The sequence below is a fragment of the Alosa pseudoharengus genome, unplaced genomic scaffold (genome assembly GCF_046254945.1).
Source record: "Alosa pseudoharengus isolate Yale_2024_CS ecotype anadromous, Long Island Sound unplaced genomic scaffold, YU_APseudo_1.1 YU_APseudo_1.1_scf_5, whole genome shotgun sequence".
NCBI lineage: Eukaryota > Metazoa > Chordata > Actinopteri > Clupeiformes > Clupeidae > Alosa > Alosa pseudoharengus.
The window spans coordinates 10,565,094-10,585,077 of NW_027468837.1; the positions used below are offsets into that span (position 1 = coordinate 10,565,094).

Consider the following 19,984-nt stretch of genomic DNA (forward strand, 5'->3'; position numbering starts at 1 on the left):
AGACTCTGACTTGTCCCCTGCTCGTGGTCTTGCCATGACAAGAAGTATTTAAAAACTGGTCCCAGATCTGTAGTGGCTTGCGGTCTTGTCAAGAGAATTCCATCTTGGCAGAGTTTCAGATCATTATGGTTTAGGCTATTGTGTGGGGCGTTCTGGGTTTTAATATGTTTTCCTGATTCTTGAGATACTCAGCCTTGGCCAGCTCTGTGTTGTGTTTCTGCTTTGAATTTGAGGAAGTGTTACTCCCATTTATTCGTTTAGGGATTGTTTTTGCTGACAAGAATTAACCTTGAGGATGCGACTCAAAACCACACTTTATTCATTCAACACCTACTCTGCATTTCAGAATGATGCGAAAATGGTCTCTAAATACAAGCAGTGCATTTTTTCTATCCAAGAGGAACATAGTCCATTATGGTTATGGTTATGGTCAAGAATTTATCTGAGACTTCTGTCTAAAGCACACTAACTTCCTAGATACTAACGGCTTTGCGTTTCATGTTTCAGTTCTACAGACACTTGAATACAATGGATAATATGAAACCCATTTTTTGTTATACAGTTTCCTTTTATGATAAACCAATCTACATTACCGTCAAGTGTGTGCATATTTGGCAACATGCTATCTAAAAGTGATCTGTACTTGATTTATTTGATATTTACTTTGTGAAATGTACAGTAGAAAAAAAAATGACTGCAGTGCCTCAAAAGTGCTGGTGCTAATGTGTTGTTGTTTCTGCAGATGAAGAAGGGCAACAAGGAGCCCAGTCCCATGGTGCAACTGTCTGTGCAAGACCTCACCAGGGAGAGCAGGGTACGCTACACATAGGGCATGAGTTTACACAACAGTATGGTTGACTTCAACATGGCGTCATCTGAGGAGTAACAAGGTCCTAGTGGACTGGAAAATCCAGAATTATTTTTATTTTATTTTATTTTATACTATAAATAATGCATTTTATATTGTTTTATATTAGTTGATGCAAAAAAATGGAATATTTCATATGGACCTTGTTAGTTCTCCGTTGCTTAACCTTTTTGAAGTATCTTCTTGTGAATGTAGAAATGCCATAGATTGATGTACTTTTCCACTTGTCATTTCCTCTCCTTCTCAACTTCTCAATGGCACAGACCGCCTGGAACACAGTGAACCCAGAGTGGGAAGATGCATTCACTTTCTTCATTCAGGACCCTCACAAACAGGACATAGACATACAGGTAGACTTCACTAAACCTACGTATGTAAGCACATTTCAATAGGGTTGTTATACAGTCACGGCTAAACTAGCTGTTTGCTTTTTAATTATATACAATGATACTATTGCATATGCTATTGCAATATAAAAAATATTCTCTACTCATATGGAGTGATATCGGTTCTCCTACTCATATGAAATGATATCTATGGCATACACACTAGTTTGAGAAAGACTAGTTTGAGACAATACTATTTAGTGCCAAAATGACACCTGTTTTAATATATCTGACTCAAAATGCCTCTTGTGTCTGTGTGTCAGGTGAAGGATAATGACCGTGTCCAGTCCCTGGGCAGTCTGACCATCCCCCTGTCCCGCCTTCTGGCCCGTTCGGACCTGAGTCTGGACCAGTGGTTCCAGCTGGACCATTCTGGGTCAGCTAGCCGCATCTACATCAACGCCGTACTCCGAGTGAGTCCTTGCAGTGACCAATGCTCAGAGGTCCAATGGTAGATCAGAACCAGTCTGATGCAGAGAACGCTTATCAACCTTTACATTTCGTCATTATGTTAAAAAGTTCAAAGAAGGAGAATTTTTTGGACTATGTGGTGGACGTGCTGGATGTTGTTTTTGCATTTGAGTTGAGATTTAATTGCCGTATTAATTCATGCATGTCTAAGCGTTTTTCACCCTGTCTCTCGTTTGCCAGGTCTTGTGGATAGATGAGGCGCATCTTCAGACACCTCTCAGCTCCAGTGACTCCACGGGCACCAAAGCAGCTGCGCGACCCCAGCAGACTACACCGGATGCCAACTTTGCCAACGAGGTAATGCCATTATTGATCGGCTTACCAGTAACACTGTTCCCTTTGTAATCCATTTCTAGTCATAAAGGGAATACAAAGAGAAATACAACAGTGCCAAATATCACCATTAATCAAAATGAAGTAGACGCAAAGGTGTGGAATCGTAATGATATTGTACACTACTTATTGTGTAGTGCACAATATTCTAGCATTCATAGCATATCACTCTACAATCTAACATTGTTGTTGTTGTCACAAAAGGCTGGCTGTACAGAATTCAGAGTATTGTGCACTTTATAATATTTGCCCATAGGGGGTGCTACGGATCCATCTGGTGGGGGCTCAGAATCTGGTCGCCAAGGACAAAGTGATGGGGATGATTAAGGGGAAGAGTGACCCGTATGTCAAAATCAGCATCGGAGGCAAGACTTTTAAGAGTGACGTGATCAAAGGAAATCTGAATCCCAACTGGAATGAGATGTATGAGGTACGGCACTGTGTCATTAGTCATTTGTAAGTGGCACAGCGCTCCCCTGTTGCTAACCAGTGTAATGACAAGTTGCATCATTGAAGGAAGTGAAGTTTTAGCACTCCTGTTAACTTAAAAGTACCTACAATAGAAGTTCACTCAGAACACAAGGACAACTTATTATTCAGATCACAGAGTTTTTATATTGACAGATTTTAAGCAGCAGGGTATTTCTGAACAGACTTGTTTTCAAATGCCAGGTGGTTTTGACCAAACTACCTGGACAGGAGCTCCTCTTAGAGATGTTCGACAAGGATATGGATCAGGATGACTTCATGGGCAGGTACTACATTGAATCTCCTGATTTGGTATTTTTGTAGACTATCATTAAAGCAATTGAGGGTTGTTTCAAAGTCTTAGTCAGTAGTTAGTACTAGGTTGTATCCTAAGGTTGTATTCCCTTTTGCATTCAGGCTCAAGATCAAACTGAGTGACCTGATCAGTGCACAACATACAGATGAGGTAAGCACAATCTTTTTGTTGTTTTGTTGGTGAGAGGAGCCTATTATCTCACAAAATGTGTAAAAGAAGAATAACTTCATAATGGATCGTCAACCACACCTGAAGTGGAAATACATCGAATCAATCTATGATCATACTTCTCAAGTATGGGTTCAGAAACCTATTCCCAGCTCTTCCCTTTGTTATGATAGTGGTACACACTGAGTGATGTGAAGTCTGGTCGTGTTCACCTGGTCATGGAGTGGCTGCCCACGGAGTCCGAATCAGATCATTTGGAACAGGTTAGAGCACCTTCAATTTTAACACTGCTTTTTTTATGTCACAACTGCTAATCGGTATCTCTCAGAAAACCAAATGCAAACGGCTTGGATCCTGTCCCTACAATAGGCATGTTGAAGCGTAGCTCTGGACCCAAGAGTAATGTAAACAGTCTGGCTTTGTCTGTCATATTTACGCCATAACAATATCATGTGCATCATGTGCTGGCAGGTGCTGCACCATCAGTCCCTGCAGGCGTTCAAGAACAAGGCCGTCCCTTCTGCCGCGCTGCTTTTCCTGTATCTGGAGCGCGGTCATGATCTGCCCGTGAGTTCCCGCACCCTCAGGCTCTCTGATAAGGAGTCCACATGCATAAAGAGGACCCGTTATGCTCACTTCATTATGTTTGTCGTTTTTATTTTCGGGGTTTTATAGATTTGATTTATATGCTTACATGGGGTTTTATAGATATAGATTTATATGCTTACATGTTCCAATGTTGCTTTATTTTTTTGTACATCTCTGTTGACCTTCTGTCTGAAATACTCTGTTAAGAGCTCCTGTATCTTTAATGGCTTTCTAGCAGATAAGGAGACAGCATGTTTAAGAATTTAGTAGGATGCACAGTTTTTTTCATTCATGCGGTTTGTGGAATTTATTGAAAGTGTTTGTTTCATCTCTGTGCCCACATTTCAGCATAAGAAGAGTGGTAAAGAACCAAAGGCCGCAGCTGAGCTTGTTGTTGGAGGAACGTCCTACAAAACCAAGGTGTGTTTTTTTGCATGTAAAAAAGAGTATACTTAAGCAATAAGCCACTCGAGTCAAATATGACAAATTTTCATAAAGTAAAGGCACAGCAACTAGAAATATAACGTGTTATTCCTAGATAATCATTCTTCCACCAAGAAATATATTTTCTCTATCTGAATGGTTGCCAAGCGACGTCGAGACGCAGCTACTTTAACTTTTGTATCAAGTTATGGTAGCGCAGTAATATAGAACGAAATGCGGTCAAGGTGTATGTTTATGCTGGATTTTACAACGGCATCGAACGCGATTCAGCCAATCACAATCAAGGACCGGAACTATTAGTTTTAGAATATAGCTTTGTGTTAATTAAGAACAGGGCCACTTCTGTGTTTGAACACTAATGAGTGCTCAACTCTTCCTGCTTGTTTTGTGAAGGTCTGTGAAAGGTCCTCGTCTCCTCAGTGGGATGAGACCTTTTACTTCCTGGTTCGCGACCCCAATGAGGAAATGCTTCAGGTGAAGGTAAGTTACGAGAGTGAGGCGTATTGATGGGTTTCATCAGGTCCCTTTCCACAGGTGTATTAATCAAGCACCATGCAGTCTGCATTGATAATCAAGGTGCTTGATTTTATACACCTGTGGAAAGGGACCTGATGAAACCCATGAATATATGTGGAGGCCTTTTACCGATACTCTCCATCACACGGCCCTCCAGTAATTTCATTCATTTAGCCTGACATGGATACTAAGGCTACAGTCGTGGGTTAGTTTTCCCCTGACAAATCAAATTGTCAGCTATTTTGAGGAAAATTGAGTTTGTGTCACAATTGTGTGTACCGCTGAAGATACATATCAGAAGCATTGACATTTTAATAGAGATGACATTTCCAGAGCTCCTTGATGTGGGGTGCTCTGTGATACTCAGTATCCTAATGCCGTCATTACCAAATGTTATGCCATTTATTAGTCTGGGAAATTGCCTCAGCAGAAAACGCATTACCCAGTGTTGTTGTCCCGGGCACTGTTTTCAATTTGAGATTTCAATAACGGACGTCAACACAGTTCGTCTTCTCACTCTGACATTAGTGTATTCTTAAAAGAAAACTTGTTTTTACCACAGACTACTCTTGTTATTGAGATCTAGCGGATTAAATGTACCATTGTACATTGTACAATTTACATTACGAAGCAGCTTGATACTTGCTTTCCTCTCCACAATTAACATCAAGAAACAACAATTTATTCAGGTACCCATTTAGTCCTAATACAACATTCTTTTTCCAGCTGTCGAGCAACTGGGAGCAGGCTCTGGGCTCACTGGTGCTGCCTGTCAGAGAACTGCTGTCTGAACCGGGGCTGATCCTGGACCAGTGGCTGAGCCTGGAGGGATCACCTGCCAGCCAGCTTCTGCTTAGAGCGGAGCTCAAGGTTGGGTAATGTTCCTCACACACACACGCACACACACTCACACACACACACGCACACGCACACAGCTTATAAATGTTTATAAGTATATTTTTTTAGGGGCCATGACCAAAATGCATTTGCATCACAGAAAGAGAAGAGATGCTTTGTACCAAAGATGAATGATTAAGCCACTAGCTAATTTCCATCTCCATGCTTTGTGCTGCTTTTCGCACATTATACACTAACAACACAATCGTATAAGGTCACAAAGTCCATATTTCCTGTGTTGTGTTTGATGCATTTTAGCATAATGGAGTCACTGTTTGACACAAACATCGATGCTCAGTTGTCAACACAGGTTGTTTCTCCCCGGTTGCATCACCGCCTTCATTCTCAGCCTGACAACAGGCACCTAATTTAGCGGCACCTTACCAAATCACAAAGGCTCCAAGTAAATGAACATGACTTTATAATTTGTTCCAGATTCTGAGTCCCAAAATGGCCATAGGTGATGTGGACCATAAAGAACCACCGAAAGCTTCCAAGAGCTTTATTCCTGAGAAAAAGCCAGAAGTGGACACTGTTCAAGGGTGAGGAAGAGATTTCTGTGCACACCTGGTTTCACATAGAAGCAGTGACGGACTGGACGGTCTGGCATTTGGGCAGATGCCAGAAGGGCCGCGGCCCCTCGTGGGCCGTTTGGGCCGGCCAATCATGGAGCGGCATGCTTATCGGGTTTGCACAGCCCATTTATCGTAAAGACGGTTTTACAATATTTCTCGGCCCTCTATCAAGCATCAATAGTGTTACATGGCTTCGAATAAGCCATTTATCTCTAACTCCCTTTTCCTCCTTCATTGTAGGAAACTGATCAGTATTTATACCAGACATGAGTCTCTACACTACAGTCATGGTGACCCTCAATATTTACATCAGTCTACATTATTTTGTAACCTTATTCAATCAAATGATTTAAAAGTGCATTGTTTGAATTTGGAATACAATAAATATGTTGCCTGAATCTTTTATTTTATTATTGGTTTACAAAAGTTAGGCTACATGAAGCAATGACTTCTGGGAATTTCAAAACCGAATGCGTCTACTTCCTTCAGCACAGGGAATTGCCGATCTAGCATGCCTTGATCCTCGGAATTTTCCCCTTATAAAAGCATATAAACTGCCCTCAAATGCACTTCGAAACATAAGAGAATGTCTGCTTAAATTCAGTGAAGGTGCTACGGTTGAAAATCTACAGTCGGAATTGACACATCTCGCCACGCACTGGGACAGTCTGAAAAAGTCTCCTCTAAACGAGTATACAGTCAAAGCGTCGGACTTTGATGATGCCGCGGAGATATAGGAAGATACAGAAATAAACCTGGTGAGCAAGAAATGTGCTACCTGCAAGAATTGTGCAATCTGTTGCTATTTCCTTCTCCAGTTAAACCTCTTTACCTGTGCCTACAACTACATATGGTTAGCAAATGAATTCCTACTAACACTGTCATGTACTCAAGTGGCATGCAAACGGAGTTTTTCCACTCTTAAATTCATCAAGAATCTAAGGACACGATTGTCACAGGATAATTTGGAGGCCTTTATGCTGATGGCGACAGAGAAAGAGGTCCTATAATGAACTTGGATGCTGATGACGTGATAGACAGGGTTGCGGAGAAGAGCAAGCTCCTTCGCACCTTGTTAACTGCATGACGTTAATTAAGACACGTTTGTGGAGAGGCTGCTCTGATGGGTTTCCCGTTTATCAACAAAACTACATTCGCACGCAGCCGTGGGGCAGAAGACGATTGGTGCCACAACGTTATAAACTTGACTTAAATAGTCGGCTGCTATAAGCTACAATCGGAATTTTTATATACCCCTGGTCCCCTGTTGTCTCAATGATAATAACATCTCATTTCAGGCTATATTTCAGAGTTTGCCGTTCATTTGCATTAACATCGTATTTTGTCATTTTTGGCGAAGACATGCATTCCTTTAGGGATATTGAACATATTGAACATTCTCTAACCATCGTGATTTCGAATTGGTGCAGTTTTCAGCACAAAAACTAATTTTGTTCTTTTCATGGAGAGCACTGCTCTATGCTGTTCTATGGTGCTTTCTGCCTCTTGCGCACGCATGTTTTCGTGACGTTACATAGAAATCCATGTATTCTAGGCTATTCTTTTTTCATTTTCATATTTCATAGTGCATTAATTTTTTTGGAGTTGTGCATTGATATATCCATGTTCTTGGTTCAGTCTTTATACATATTAAAGTTAGAGTTCATCACCAATGGGGCTACAAACGTGTTATGTCCGTGCATGTGAAGTTATATCTGTGTGTTGCAGGCACATGCACGTGCGTGCATGCGCGTCCCCGTGTGGCCCACTGGTTGGTGAAAATGCCAGTGCCGTTTTTTAATCCCAGTCCGTCACTGCATAGAAGAGAAGATATAGACCAAATGTAGATGCACAGAAGTCTATTTATAACAGAACAATATCATCCGTGCAACACCTGATTGTGCAACATCCGACTGTGACCTGTGTGATGACTCAACTGCAGCAAATATTGTGACCGTGTATCTCCTTCATTAACACAGACACGACTCATTTTAAGTTTTTTACTTAAGCAATAAGCCCCGAGAGGCCGTAGGTTACACTGATTCTACAACAGCTAAGGGGCGTTGTTAGGCACGACGCGCTAGCGGAGTGCCTAAAACCCCTCTTACAGTACCTGTTGTAGAATCAGTGTAACCTACGGACTCGAGTGGCTTATTGCTTTTCTAAAACTGTTACTATAAATAGCCTACCTGGCAAAGTTTCATAAAGTAAAGGCACAGCAACTAGAAATATAACGAGTTATTTCTAGATAATCATTTTTCCGCCAAGAAATATATTTTCTCTATGTGAATGGTTGCACAGCTACTTTAACTTTTGTATCAAGTTATGGTAGCACAGTAATACAGAACGAAATGTGGTCAAGGTGTATGTTTATGCTGCATTTTACAACGGCATCGAACGTGATTCAGCCAATCTTAATCAAGGAACTATCAGTTTTTTTTACTAGTTTTGTGTTCATGGAGAGTACATGCAATGCATGCTCTCTGTTGCATCCTGGGTAATGGAGTCTCTGCTGTTATCAACATGTCCATTGTAGCTCTGGAGACGCTGAACGCGCTCCCATCAGTGCCCCAGCCCCCCCTCCTCCAGCTGTGGTGGCGCCTGAAAAGCTGTCTGCCACCGGCGTCATTTCTGAGGGGGTCGTCAAGGTCAGCCCTGCAGTTGAACTTCGACCTCAAAAAGCGACCCCTGACCCCAGCTTTGGGCGTGAGGTGGGTGCTAAGGTGGAAGTGAACCAGATGGGTTGATTGATGAATCTGATTTTGACAAGAAGTAATGGCCCATTGACCAGCTCATTGATTTCATTTGCAGGGCGTGCTGCGTATCCACCTGATGGAGGCCCAGAACCTGGTGGCCAAAGACAAGGTGATGGGGCTGGGGAAGGGCAACAGTGACCCGTATGTGAAGATCCACATTGGGGGCACGACCTTCAAGAGTCAAGTTATCAAGAAGAACCTGAACCCTACCTGGAATGAGATGTATGAGGTAACGTGTGTGTGTGTGTGTGTGTGTGTGTGTGTGTGTGTGTGTGTGTGTGTGTGTGTGTGTGTGTGTGTGTGTGTGCACTAATCTGATGAACTTCTCAAAGGCCAGCACAACGCACTCAGCAGTTGCCTATTTGTAACACTTTCCTTTTTGTTTCAGTTGATTCTGGCTCAGAATTCCTGTGAAGAAATCCTGTTCGAGCTCTTTGACAAAGACATTGATAAAGATGACTTCCTTGGGAGGTAAGAACTTATGGGAACATTTCAGTGATAAATCTCTAATGCTTAGTCGTCATCGACTCCTCTGCAGGGAGCAGGTAAATACAAACAGGTGGCAGCAGATGCTACTACAGCATTTACCACAACAGCATACAGTAAGAAAATACACATGTGCATCCTGAAATGCTTATTCTAGCTGCTCTGCAACCCATCCAGGCTGACGATCGATCGGTATGGATGACATTGTCCAGGCCCGGTACACTGACCAGGTAAGGGACCGCAGTGACCTGAGCTTTGCCGTCCTTTCATCTTGGGCCTAGAGTTGGAGCTGCACACTCTGAATGGCAGATGGAGACGCAATAACACTCGCGCTTTGTGTTTCATTTTCAGTGGTTCACCCTGAACGATGTGAAGTCGGGCCGCCTGCATCTGACCGTCGAGTGGATGACCACTGCATCTCAGCCAGGAGGGCTAGACAAGGTCTTTTTTCATTCATTATCAACAGTAATTTTAGAGTCCATGCACACACAACTGACGTATGCAGCACTTTTAATGAGAGGACGGAAGTCTTTGATGTGAGGAGGGCTGGCGGTTATTCAGTAATTGTGTCCCATACTCATATGGAGCGTTGCTCTTCTGTTTTTTACCTGTTTCACCTGTTTTTATGAAAAGGTGAGACTTTGAAGCGAGTGACGATTGAAATGTGTGTTTGCAGGTGCTGCAGCTGCGCTCTCTCTACTCCTACCAGAACAAGGCCGTGCCCTCGGCAGCCCTGCTCTTTGTGTTCCTGGAGAGGGCCCATTCCCTGCCTGTGAGTGGTACACACACACACACACACACACACACACACAGACACACAGACACACACACACTCCAATTTACAGGGAAAAACATGGTTGTGTTCTTGCACACTGAATGTACTTACAGTTTCTCTGTCGTTTTCCCAGCTGAAGAAGAGTGGCAAAGAACCAAAACCTGCAGCTGAGCTTTTGCTTAAAGGAACATCCAGGAAAACAAAGGTGTGATTGTTTTTATTTTTATTTTTATTTTGGTGTCATGTGTGTGTTGTTGTTTTAGATGTCCTATATGAGACATGTCAGTTCTGAGCGATCTGTCAGGTGTAGTTGATCATTTGTCATCATCATCATCATCTGCTCCTAAGGTGCTTGATCGCTCGACTGCCCCTCAGTGGAATGAAGGTTTTCACTTCCTGGTTCATGACCCTACAGAAGACACTCTCATTATCAAGGTGACTAAAGGCACAATCAAGTATCTTCTAAGTGGTGTTCACCCTCACTTCCATTAATCACAAGGCCCTGCTATTCTCTCTCTCTCTCTCTCTTTATCTCCCCCCTCTCTTTCCTTTTCTCTCTCTTTTTCTCTGTTTCTTTGTTTCTCTTCCCTCTCCTCTCTCTTTCTCTCTCTCTCTCTCTCTTTCTCTCTCTGTCTCTCTCTCTCTTTCTCTCTTTGTCCCCCTTTTCCCTCTCTTTCTCTCTCTGTCTCTCTCTCTCTCTCTCTCTCTCTCTCTCCAGCTCTCCAGTGCCTGGGATCAGGCTCTGGGTTCTCTGGTGCTGCCTGTCAGAGAGCTGCTGTCGGAACCTCAGCTGGTTCTGGATCAGTGGTTCAAGCTGGATGGAGCCCTAGCTGACAGCCAGATTCTGCTCAGGGCGGAACTCAAGGTGACAACACTGTTCCTTTCTCTCTCATATGCACACACACACTGTATGGTGTGGTTATATTCTGTTCTAATATGACCAAAATAATGTAAAGTACAGAATAGTTTGAAATTGCTTACTTCAAGCTACTTTGTGCCTTTCCCTGTATTCACAAATATATCAGGGATTAATAATTCAATAAGTTACTGTGGGAACCTGATGACATGTCTCGCCCATCAAGGGTATCTAAAAACAAGTCCAGGCAGAGAGAATGCTTTAAATAGCAGAGCCACTTGCTTGATGTTTCTCTTATGCAGGCCACACAGCACAGTTTGTGGACATTCTCCAAACTACTGAACACGCACACACACACACACACACACACACACACACACACACACTAGAGATGCGCGGATGGGCTATTATTTCAACCGTAACCGCATGGCAAAACTTATCATCCATCCCCCATCCATCCGCACCAACGTTTTTTGACCAATGTTCAAAACCGCACCCGCCCGCCATCCGCTGGTTGCTGATTGGTTCAACCGCCACCGTTACGGTTTAACCGCGGAGTCCGCGGCTGTAACCGCGAACCGCGCATCTCTAACACACACACACATACACACACACACACACACACACACACACACACACACACACACACACGTGGATACACTCACACAGCATCCTTTTAGGAATCGCACCTTTTTTAACACTGACAGAGGTGCAGATGAAATGAGGCTAATGAGTTGATTTGGTGGCGTTTTTATAAAACCAGTGCTAATTAATTTCCGTTACGTGGGTGTGCCAACCTCTCCGCTGTCTGTTGCTGTGGGACATCGCGTGACAGGTCACTGCTATGCTAGTACGGAAACAGCAGCACACACCATTTCAAACTACAGTAACTGTCAAAATAGGCCATGCTGCACATGCAACTTAAGTACTTGAATGACTTTACATTCAGACTGTGGGGAATGATTGGGAGGATATTTTATGATCGCGAGGTTATTTTTTATGTTATTGTTCATAATCTTATTTTGAAACAGATCCTAGAGTCCAAGGTGACGGGGAGGGCAGTTGTGACGGAGGCACCGGTGATGACTCCAGAGCCTGCTGTGGTTGAGGAGGAGGAGGAAGAGGAGGAAGAGTTTAGGGGGGCCGCCGAGCCGTCCGCCCCAGCAGTGGTGGCGTCAGTCAGTGCCCCAGCCCCCCCTCCTCCAGCTGTGGTGGCGCCTGAAAAGCTGTCTGCCACCGGCGTCATTTCTAAGGGGGTCGTCAAGGTCAGCCCTGCAGTTGAACTTCGACCTCAAAAAGCGACCCCTGACCCCAGCTTTGGGCGTGAGGTGGGTGCTAAGGTGGAAGTGAACCAGATGGGTTGATTGATGAATCTGATTTTGACAAGAAGTAATGGCCCATTGACCAGCTCATTGATTTCATTTGCAGGGCGTGCTGCGTATCCACCTGATGGAGGCCCAGAACCTGGTGGCCAAAGACAAGGTGATGGGGCTGGGGAAGGGCAACAGTGACCCTTATGTGAAGATCCACATTGGGGGCACGACCTTCAAGAGTCAAGTTATCAAGAAGAACCTGAACCCTACCTGGAATGAGATGTATGAGGTAACGTGTGTGTGTGTGTGTGTGTGTGTGTGTGTGTGTGTGTGCACTAATCTGATGAACTTCTCAAAGGCCAGCACAACGCACTCAGCAGTTGCCTATTTGTAACACTTTCCTTTTTGTTTCAGTTGATTCTGGCTCAGAATTCCTGTGAAGAAATCCTGTTCGAGCTCTTTGACAAAGACATTGATAAAGATGACTTCCTTGGGAGGTAAGAACTTATGGGAACATTTCAGTGATAAATCTCTAATGCTTAGTCGTCATCGACTCCTCTGCAGGGAGCAGGTAAATACAAACAGGTGGCAGCAGATGCTACTACAGCATTTACCACAACAGCATACAGTAAGAAAATACACATGTGCATCCTGAAATGCTTATTCTAGCTGCTCTGCAACCCATCCAGGCTGACGATCGGTATGGATGACATTGTCCAGGCCCGGTACACTGACCAGGTAAGGGACCGCAGTGACCTGAGCTTTGCCGTCCTTTCATCTTGGGCCTAGAGTTGGAGCTGCACACTCTGAATGGCAGATGGAGACGCAATAACACTCGCGCTTTGTGTTTCATTTTCAGTGGTTCACCCTGAACGATGTGAAGTCGGGCCGCCTGCATCTGACCGTCGAGTGGATGACCACTGCATCTCAGCCTGGAGGGCTAGACAAGGTCTTTTTTCATTCATTATCATCAGTAATTTTAGAGTCCATGCACACATAACTGACGTATGCAGCACTTTTAATGAGAGGACGGAAGTCTTTGATGTGAGGAGGGCTGGCGGTTATTCAGTAATTGTGTCCCATACTCATATGGAGCGTTGCTCTTCTGTTTTTTACCTGTTTCACCTGTTTTTATGAAAAGGTGAGACTTTGAAGCGAGTGACGATTGAAATGTGTGTTTGCAGGTGCTGCAGCTGCGCTCTCTCTACTCCTACCAGAACAAGGCCGTGCCCTCGGCAGCCCTGCTCTTTGTGTTCCTGGAGAGGGCCCATTCCCTGCCTGTGAGTGGTACACACACACACACACACACAGACACACAGACACACACACACTCCAATTTACAGGGAAAAACATGGTTGTGTTCTTGCACACTGAATGTACTTACAGTTTCTCTGTCGTTTTCCCAGCTGAAGAAGAGTGGCAAAGAACCAAAACCTGCAGCTGAGCTTTTGCTTAAAGGAACATCCAGGAAAACAAAGGTGTGATATTGTTTTTAGTTTTATTTTTATTTTGGTGTCATGTGTGTGTTGTTGTTTTAGATGTCCTATATGAGACATGTCAGTTCTGAGCGATCTGTCAGGTGTAGTTGATCATTTGTCATCATCATCATCATCTGCTCCTAAGGTGCTTGATCGCTCGACTGCCCCTCAGTGGAATGAAGGTTTTCACTTCCTGGTTCATGACCCTACAGAAGACACTGTCATTATCAAGGTGACTAAAGGCACAATCAAGTATCTTCTAAGTGGTGTTCACCCTCACTTCCATTAATCACAAGGCCCTGCTATTCTCTCTCTCTCTCTCTCTTTATCTCCCCCCTCTCTTTCCTTTTCTCTCTCTTTTTCTCTGTTTCTTTGTTTCTCTTCCCTCTCCTCTCTCTTTCTCTCTCTCTCTCTCTCTCTTTCTCTCTCTTTCTCTCTGTCTCTCTCTCTCTTTCTCTCTTTGTCCCCCTTTTCCCTCTCTTTCTCTCTCTGTCTCTCTCTGTCTCTCTCTCTCTCTCTCTCTCTCTCTCCAGCTCTCCAGTGCCTGGGATCAGGCTCTGGGTTCTCTGGTGCTGCCTGTCAGAGAGCTGCTGTCGGAACCTCAGCTGGTTCTGGATCAGTGGTTCAAGCTGGATGGAGCCCTAGCTGACAGCCAGATTCTGCTCAGGGCGGAACTCAAGGTGACACCACTGTTCCTTTCTCTCTCATATGCACACACACACACACACACACACACACACACACACACACACTGTATGGTGTGGTTATATTCTGTTCTAATATGACCAAAATAATGTAAAGTACAGAATAGTTTGAAATTGCTTACTTCAAGCTACTTTGTGCCTTTCCCTGTATTCACAAATATATCAGGGATTAATAATTCAATAAGTTACTGTGGGAACCTGATGACATGTCTCGCCCATCAAGGGTATTTAAAAACAAGTCCAGGCAGAGAGAATGCTTTAAATAGCAGAGCCACTTGCTTGATGTTTCTCTTATGCAGGCCAGACAGCACAGTTTGTGGACATTCTCCAAACTACTGAACACGCACACACACACACACACACACACACACACTAGAGATGCGCGGATGGGCTATTATTTCAACCGTAACCGCATGGCAAAACTTATCATCCATCCGCCATCCATCCGCACCAACGTTTTTTGACCAATGTTCAAAACCGCACCCGCCCGCCATCCGCTGGTTGTTTTAATGTATATGGGTGATGCGTTTGATTGGTTCAACCGCCACCGTTACGGTTTAACCGCGGAGTCCGCGGCTGTAACCGTGAACCGCGCATCTCACACACACACACACACACACGTGGATACACTCACACAGCATCCTTTTAGGAATCGCACCTTTTTTAACACTGACAGACAGGGTACCCGCGGAGTCTTAAAAGTATTAAAAAGTATTACATTTCATTTTCCTAAATTAAGGCCTTAAAAAGTATTGAATTTCACCTCAAAGTCTGGAATTTTTTCACGGAGGTCTTAATTTTTCAAATGATCAGTAGATTTAGTCTAATATCCTCACGTAGCGTAAATCACAAGGATTAAAGTTCTCCGTCGTACGACGGATTTCCATCAATTTGATTTTAGAAATGTCATTTGAGATCGATGCAGATCCGGTGAGAAAAAAAAATAGGAGGGGGGGTGGGGTAATACAAATATTAGGTCCGATGAATGAATGTGTGTGATGGTGGGCTAAATGTTTAAAGACCTAATAGTGTTCTTGAGAACTTTCTGTGTCTCAATCAGAGATCGCTCAAGAAGATACGTCAGCCATGAGTTTCGCTTTGTTTAAATGTTGTAGCTACACGCTTGTCTCATTGGCCTGGGCGGTTGCTTAAAAAAAAAAGAACACGTCTGGACGGTCTAAAAGTTGGATTATAGTGACACAATCGAGACAGCTAATGAGGTTGCCGTCTGTTTAACTTTTTTGGATATGCTATTGTGAGCTCTATGTGCGAATTCGGAGGCTGTGTTCTTTCCGTGCATCAATGTAGACAATTTCTTACTATCGCGAACTCTTGTCAGGGGAGGTCATTCATTTTGGGTGTCACCTATGACTTGAACAGATAGCCTGCTATGCCACCCGATGTACTATTATTGTTACAGTTTTTAATCAATGCAACTAACATTATGTGTAAAGCGACGCAATATAAACCGTAGCCTATGCCTATCCCGTCTGTTATGACATGCACACGTTTTTCACAATTTGCGACGGAAGGTTTTGACTGAGCGTGTTAACAGTTCGCGATATTATTATTTTATGTTGAGTAGGGGCCCAAGGGGGTCAGTCGTGTTTGTGACGCACAGACAGCCTTAGCCTATTTTGCTTAGGCCTCACTTTTAACGGCAGTAGGTTGTGAGCGTATGTTGACAAAAAATAACCATGCAATTAAAATAGTCAACTTAAAACTTTGCTATTATTAATGTATAGCACAAAACCATAACCAGTAGGCCTACCAGAACCTCGCATATTAGCGTCATGATTTGTGTACGTTTATCTATGGCTGACCGTTTTTGCGCTCAGAAAGTAGGCTACATGTTCTTTCATAGCGCAACACGACCTGTCCCTCACCATATCGCAACCTCTTGTCAACCTTATACAATCTGTTGCTGAAGACAAAAGCGCCCTCTCCAGATTGTCCTTATCAGATGCACTGGCGCCTTAATGCAGGGGCTTACCTGGGCTTCAGCCCAGGGGCCTCGACCAATGAGGGGCCTCCTAATAATAATAATGATAATCAATAATAATAAACGGCGTGTCCGTATTCGCGGCGTCATTAGCCTACTCTGGAGCTAGCCTAAATAATTGAGCACATCGTACTGCTCTTACATCCATGCAGAGGCCCCCTTTGTCTTCTCCGATTCTAAAGTGTAACAAAATGTAACAAAACGTAATAAATTCCAACGGGTGTAGAGGAGCTAGAGGAGAGCTGAAACTGACCGACAAACTTATCATACAAACTCTGGAGATAACGTGGGTAGGATTGAAGCAACGATAAACGAATGACGTGGATTCCTGTAACTGTCCATGACAACAGAAGGCATAGCAGATAAATATCGTAGCAAATAGCCTGGAAATGAAACGGCTTTAAAAACATGTATTTCACTTGTCTCATTGGAGTGAACGCAGAACATGGGCTGTGGTAGCTAGGGCTGTGGCGCAAAGACATGAATTAGTGATCTGCATCTCCGTTCACCAACAGCTAAGTTTGTGCTAACCCATTCGCACATATAATAGTCTAGCCTATGTTATGTTTTCTCCCTTGTTAACGTGAGATATGTCTCCATGTAGTGTAGTGATAATGCATAAGGTAGCCATGTTCACGTCACATGAGCCAGCTTGTTATAGGCCTAGGCTAAAAGTATTTCTGTCCCTCCCAAACTGCGTTAAACTGGTGTGTCAGAGACGGTTGATAAAGTTCAACGCTTGTTTTCGTGCAGTAGCCTAGGCTAGCCTTTTTGATAAGCGATGTCATGGGTAGGCTGACGTGATTCGAGGGCATTCTGTTCCTGTTTATGTAAAGGTTTTACATAGGCTGAATAATAGGCTACACTGCATATTATTAACCAAAAGCGCACGCTATGTGTCGCGGCCCAGATAGCAAAATCATTTTGGCCCAAATTTGGCCCAAAACTGGCATGCCATTTTGGCAAAGCTTTGGGATGATGTATGGCCCAAATTTGGGCCAAATTAGGCGTGCCAAAAGAAAAACAAAAGGCGGCCAAAACCCAGCCAAAACCAATTTTGGAATACCAAAATGTAGCCAGACATATCCCAAAGAGTTGCCAAAACCCCAAAACCTTGCCGAAAAGAGGCCTTAAATGACCCAAAGTGATGCCATAACTGACCCAAAGTGTTGCCATAACTGACCCAAAGTGTTGCCATAACTGACCCAAAGTGTTTCTATTTATTTATTTATTTATTTATTTATTTAAACCTACTATGTCCTAGTATTCTAGGCTCATATTAAGTTATATGGTTAAACTAGGTTCTGTGTGTTATGCAAAAAAAATTAAATGAAGCAAAATATTTAAAAATTATATATGTTTTATTAAAGCTGTTCTGCTTGTTGCTCCTGGTTGGGAGGCAGCTGGTGGTTTTTCCTCCCACCCTCCCTATCCCCAGTCCAGTAAGACCACCTCTTCACAGCCTCCTCAATATCTTTGTTTGTAGCAGATAAGCAGGTTGGATTTCTCCTCACTGCATCTGTAAATGAGAACATACACAAAACAAGTTTTCAGTGTCAGTGATTTAACAGATTCTAAACAGCAATAATGTATGCTACAATCTTCTTCACTATGCGAACTGTAAGCATTGTCAAACAAACTAATCATCTGGAAGATAGGTGTGAAGGTTCTGTTGTCTTCCACATAGCAAAAATGCTTTGAGTTAAATTCTACTAAGAATTGGCTCAGTTGAATGATGGTTTCAGCCTGATATCCCTATAGATACAGGAGCCTTTGGGGGAAAAAAATGTCAGAGCCGAGAACAGGATATTTGTGAACAGTGATGAACAGTTTAAATGCTTACCCATAACAACTGATTTGAGATGTAATTTCTCAAACGGGATTTTCCCGTTCAATCCCCGCCATGACATTTTCTTGGCCAGATTGTTCCTAATGGCCTGTTTCAGTATACGCCAGACACTGTCCTTCACATCCACTCCCCCTGCCAATCCAAGAGTGATGACCTATAAAAGAACCAGTGGTATTATTTACTCAAAATAAAAGTACTATTGTTTGACAAATCACTCAGCATACCATTCTAAGAGAAATCAAAAGGAGCTCACCAATTCCTGGTGAAGGTCCCTGCTTGCGAGGTCGCGCTCCAAGACCTCCAGTGCCCCCTCATCCCCCAGGGGAAAATAAGCAGTATGCCTGGTGGTGGCACATCTGACCTCCCTGGATGGATTTGTGGAGGTCCTGAAGAATGCAGATCATGGTCTTCTGCTGGTCCAGTAGAATTGCCAACAGATCACGCAGAAGAGCTGAAAAACAAAAACAAAACATTAAGCATTAAAAGGCAGTTTTAAATAATCCTAAATGCATGTATGTGTGTATGTACATATCTATCTGTAGCCTGTAGGAAGTAGGACTGTGTTTAAGAATAATGACATCAGGTTACTAAATTATATGGGCAAGTGCAATAGTTCTACATATTTTTAAAATGGGCTTGTGTAATATTTGTGAATAAACTTAATGACATTAGGTTATAACCTAATGTCATTAAGTTTATTCACAAATATTACACAATATAAATATGGGCAAGTGCAATAGTTCTACTTATTTATAAAACATTGAGTGATTCACAACTAAAGGGCGAGTGCAATAATTACACAAAATAGCAAAGGTTGAAAACACGACTACAACGGAGCTGTCATCAAAATGTGAGTTCGTGAAGTAGTTCGCTGCAATGTATGGTGGCTTTACAGACACTGGTGGACTGCTTAGAAAGCAAGATCCTTCAATCAACCAGGAGTCAGCAGCAAGTTGGGCCAACGGTTTATCAGGTAGCCTATGATAGTCCTGCCCCTAAATATCCTACTGTTTATGTCTACTAGCTATGTCTATGTTCATTTACTACAACTTGCTAGCAGATCCCGTTTGCATTTCTCGATGTTTTCGAAGGTAACGTACATACATTTAGCCTGCCATACTTCACATCTAAAATGCCTTCATGCACGTTAAATGCAGTTTTATAGGCTACAAAGGTAGATCGGCTCACTGAATTATATGGCATACAGGCTATTTACATGTAACGGTGTGGAGGGCATGACTGGCGTTTATAACATATAAACGAATATTCTGAGTAACTTAATGTTAGCAATGACAATGTCTTTAAAATGAGAATAAACGCGACTTACCTTACGTTGTCTGTCGGCAAACTGATGTGAGACTGGGGGCTCTTCTGGGCATGGAATGTTCAAAATTCCCGGCGTTTGCACAGCCTTTTGGCAAGCCAGAGAGATGCCAAAGTGCGCCCGTAAGTCATGCGATGCGGTCCCGCTCATCAACTTTTCAGCTGGTTAACCAGACATAGGCCATAACTAAGCCAAAATTGCATGGCGCCCTTTATGTATTATGGCAAATCATAATTAAGCCACAGGTCGCCCAAAAGACTTAGAGGGAGCTTTTCCTGTGCCAAAACAAGCCCAAAGAGGCCAAATGTATACCAAAACAAAGCCAAAATGATTTGCTATCTGGGGGGCCGGGTATCATTTAATCATAATTCATATTTGCGGTTGGGGGGGGGGGGCTTAAAAAACATATAG

The 19,984-nt window shown here is 43.2% G+C and overlaps 1 protein-coding gene and 1 long non-coding RNA gene across 2 annotated transcripts in view; one reads left to right on the forward strand and one right to left on the reverse strand.

Moving 5' to 3' along the window:
• Positions 1–19,984, forward strand: part of esyt1b (extended synaptotagmin-like protein 1b) — a 39,443-nt gene that overhangs the window by 7,236 nt on the left and 12,223 nt on the right. Inside the window, exons 14-34 of the mRNA XM_076267744.1 lie at positions 743–814; positions 1,132–1,218; positions 1,518–1,667; positions 1,906–2,022; positions 2,315–2,488; positions 2,731–2,813; positions 2,944–2,992; positions 3,184–3,273; positions 9,949–10,044; positions 10,181–10,252; positions 10,396–10,482; positions 10,766–10,912; positions 11,935–12,231; positions 12,332–12,505; positions 12,631–12,713; positions 12,906–12,954; positions 13,076–13,165; positions 13,401–13,496; positions 13,623–13,694; positions 13,840–13,926; positions 14,228–14,374. Coding sequence (XP_076123859.1) covers positions 743–814; positions 1,132–1,218; positions 1,518–1,667; positions 1,906–2,022; positions 2,315–2,488; positions 2,731–2,813; positions 2,944–2,992; positions 3,184–3,273; positions 9,949–10,044; positions 10,181–10,252; positions 10,396–10,482; positions 10,766–10,912; positions 11,935–12,231; positions 12,332–12,505; positions 12,631–12,713; positions 12,906–12,954; positions 13,076–13,165; positions 13,401–13,496; positions 13,623–13,694; positions 13,840–13,926; positions 14,228–14,374 — 2,319 coding nt within the window. The remainder of the gene's footprint in view (positions 1–742; positions 815–1,131; positions 1,219–1,517; positions 1,668–1,905; positions 2,023–2,314; positions 2,489–2,730; positions 2,814–2,943; positions 2,993–3,183; positions 3,274–9,948; positions 10,045–10,180; positions 10,253–10,395; positions 10,483–10,765; positions 10,913–11,934; positions 12,232–12,331; positions 12,506–12,630; positions 12,714–12,905; positions 12,955–13,075; positions 13,166–13,400; positions 13,497–13,622; positions 13,695–13,839; positions 13,927–14,227; positions 14,375–19,984) is intronic.
• On the reverse strand, positions 17,765–18,910 carry LOC143103884 (uncharacterized). The gene is made up of 3 exons (XR_012982957.1): positions 18,503–18,910; positions 18,244–18,403; positions 17,765–17,919 (listed from the first exon to the last, which is right to left on the reverse strand). It is a non-coding gene; the product is annotated as an uncharacterized LOC143103884 (long non-coding RNA).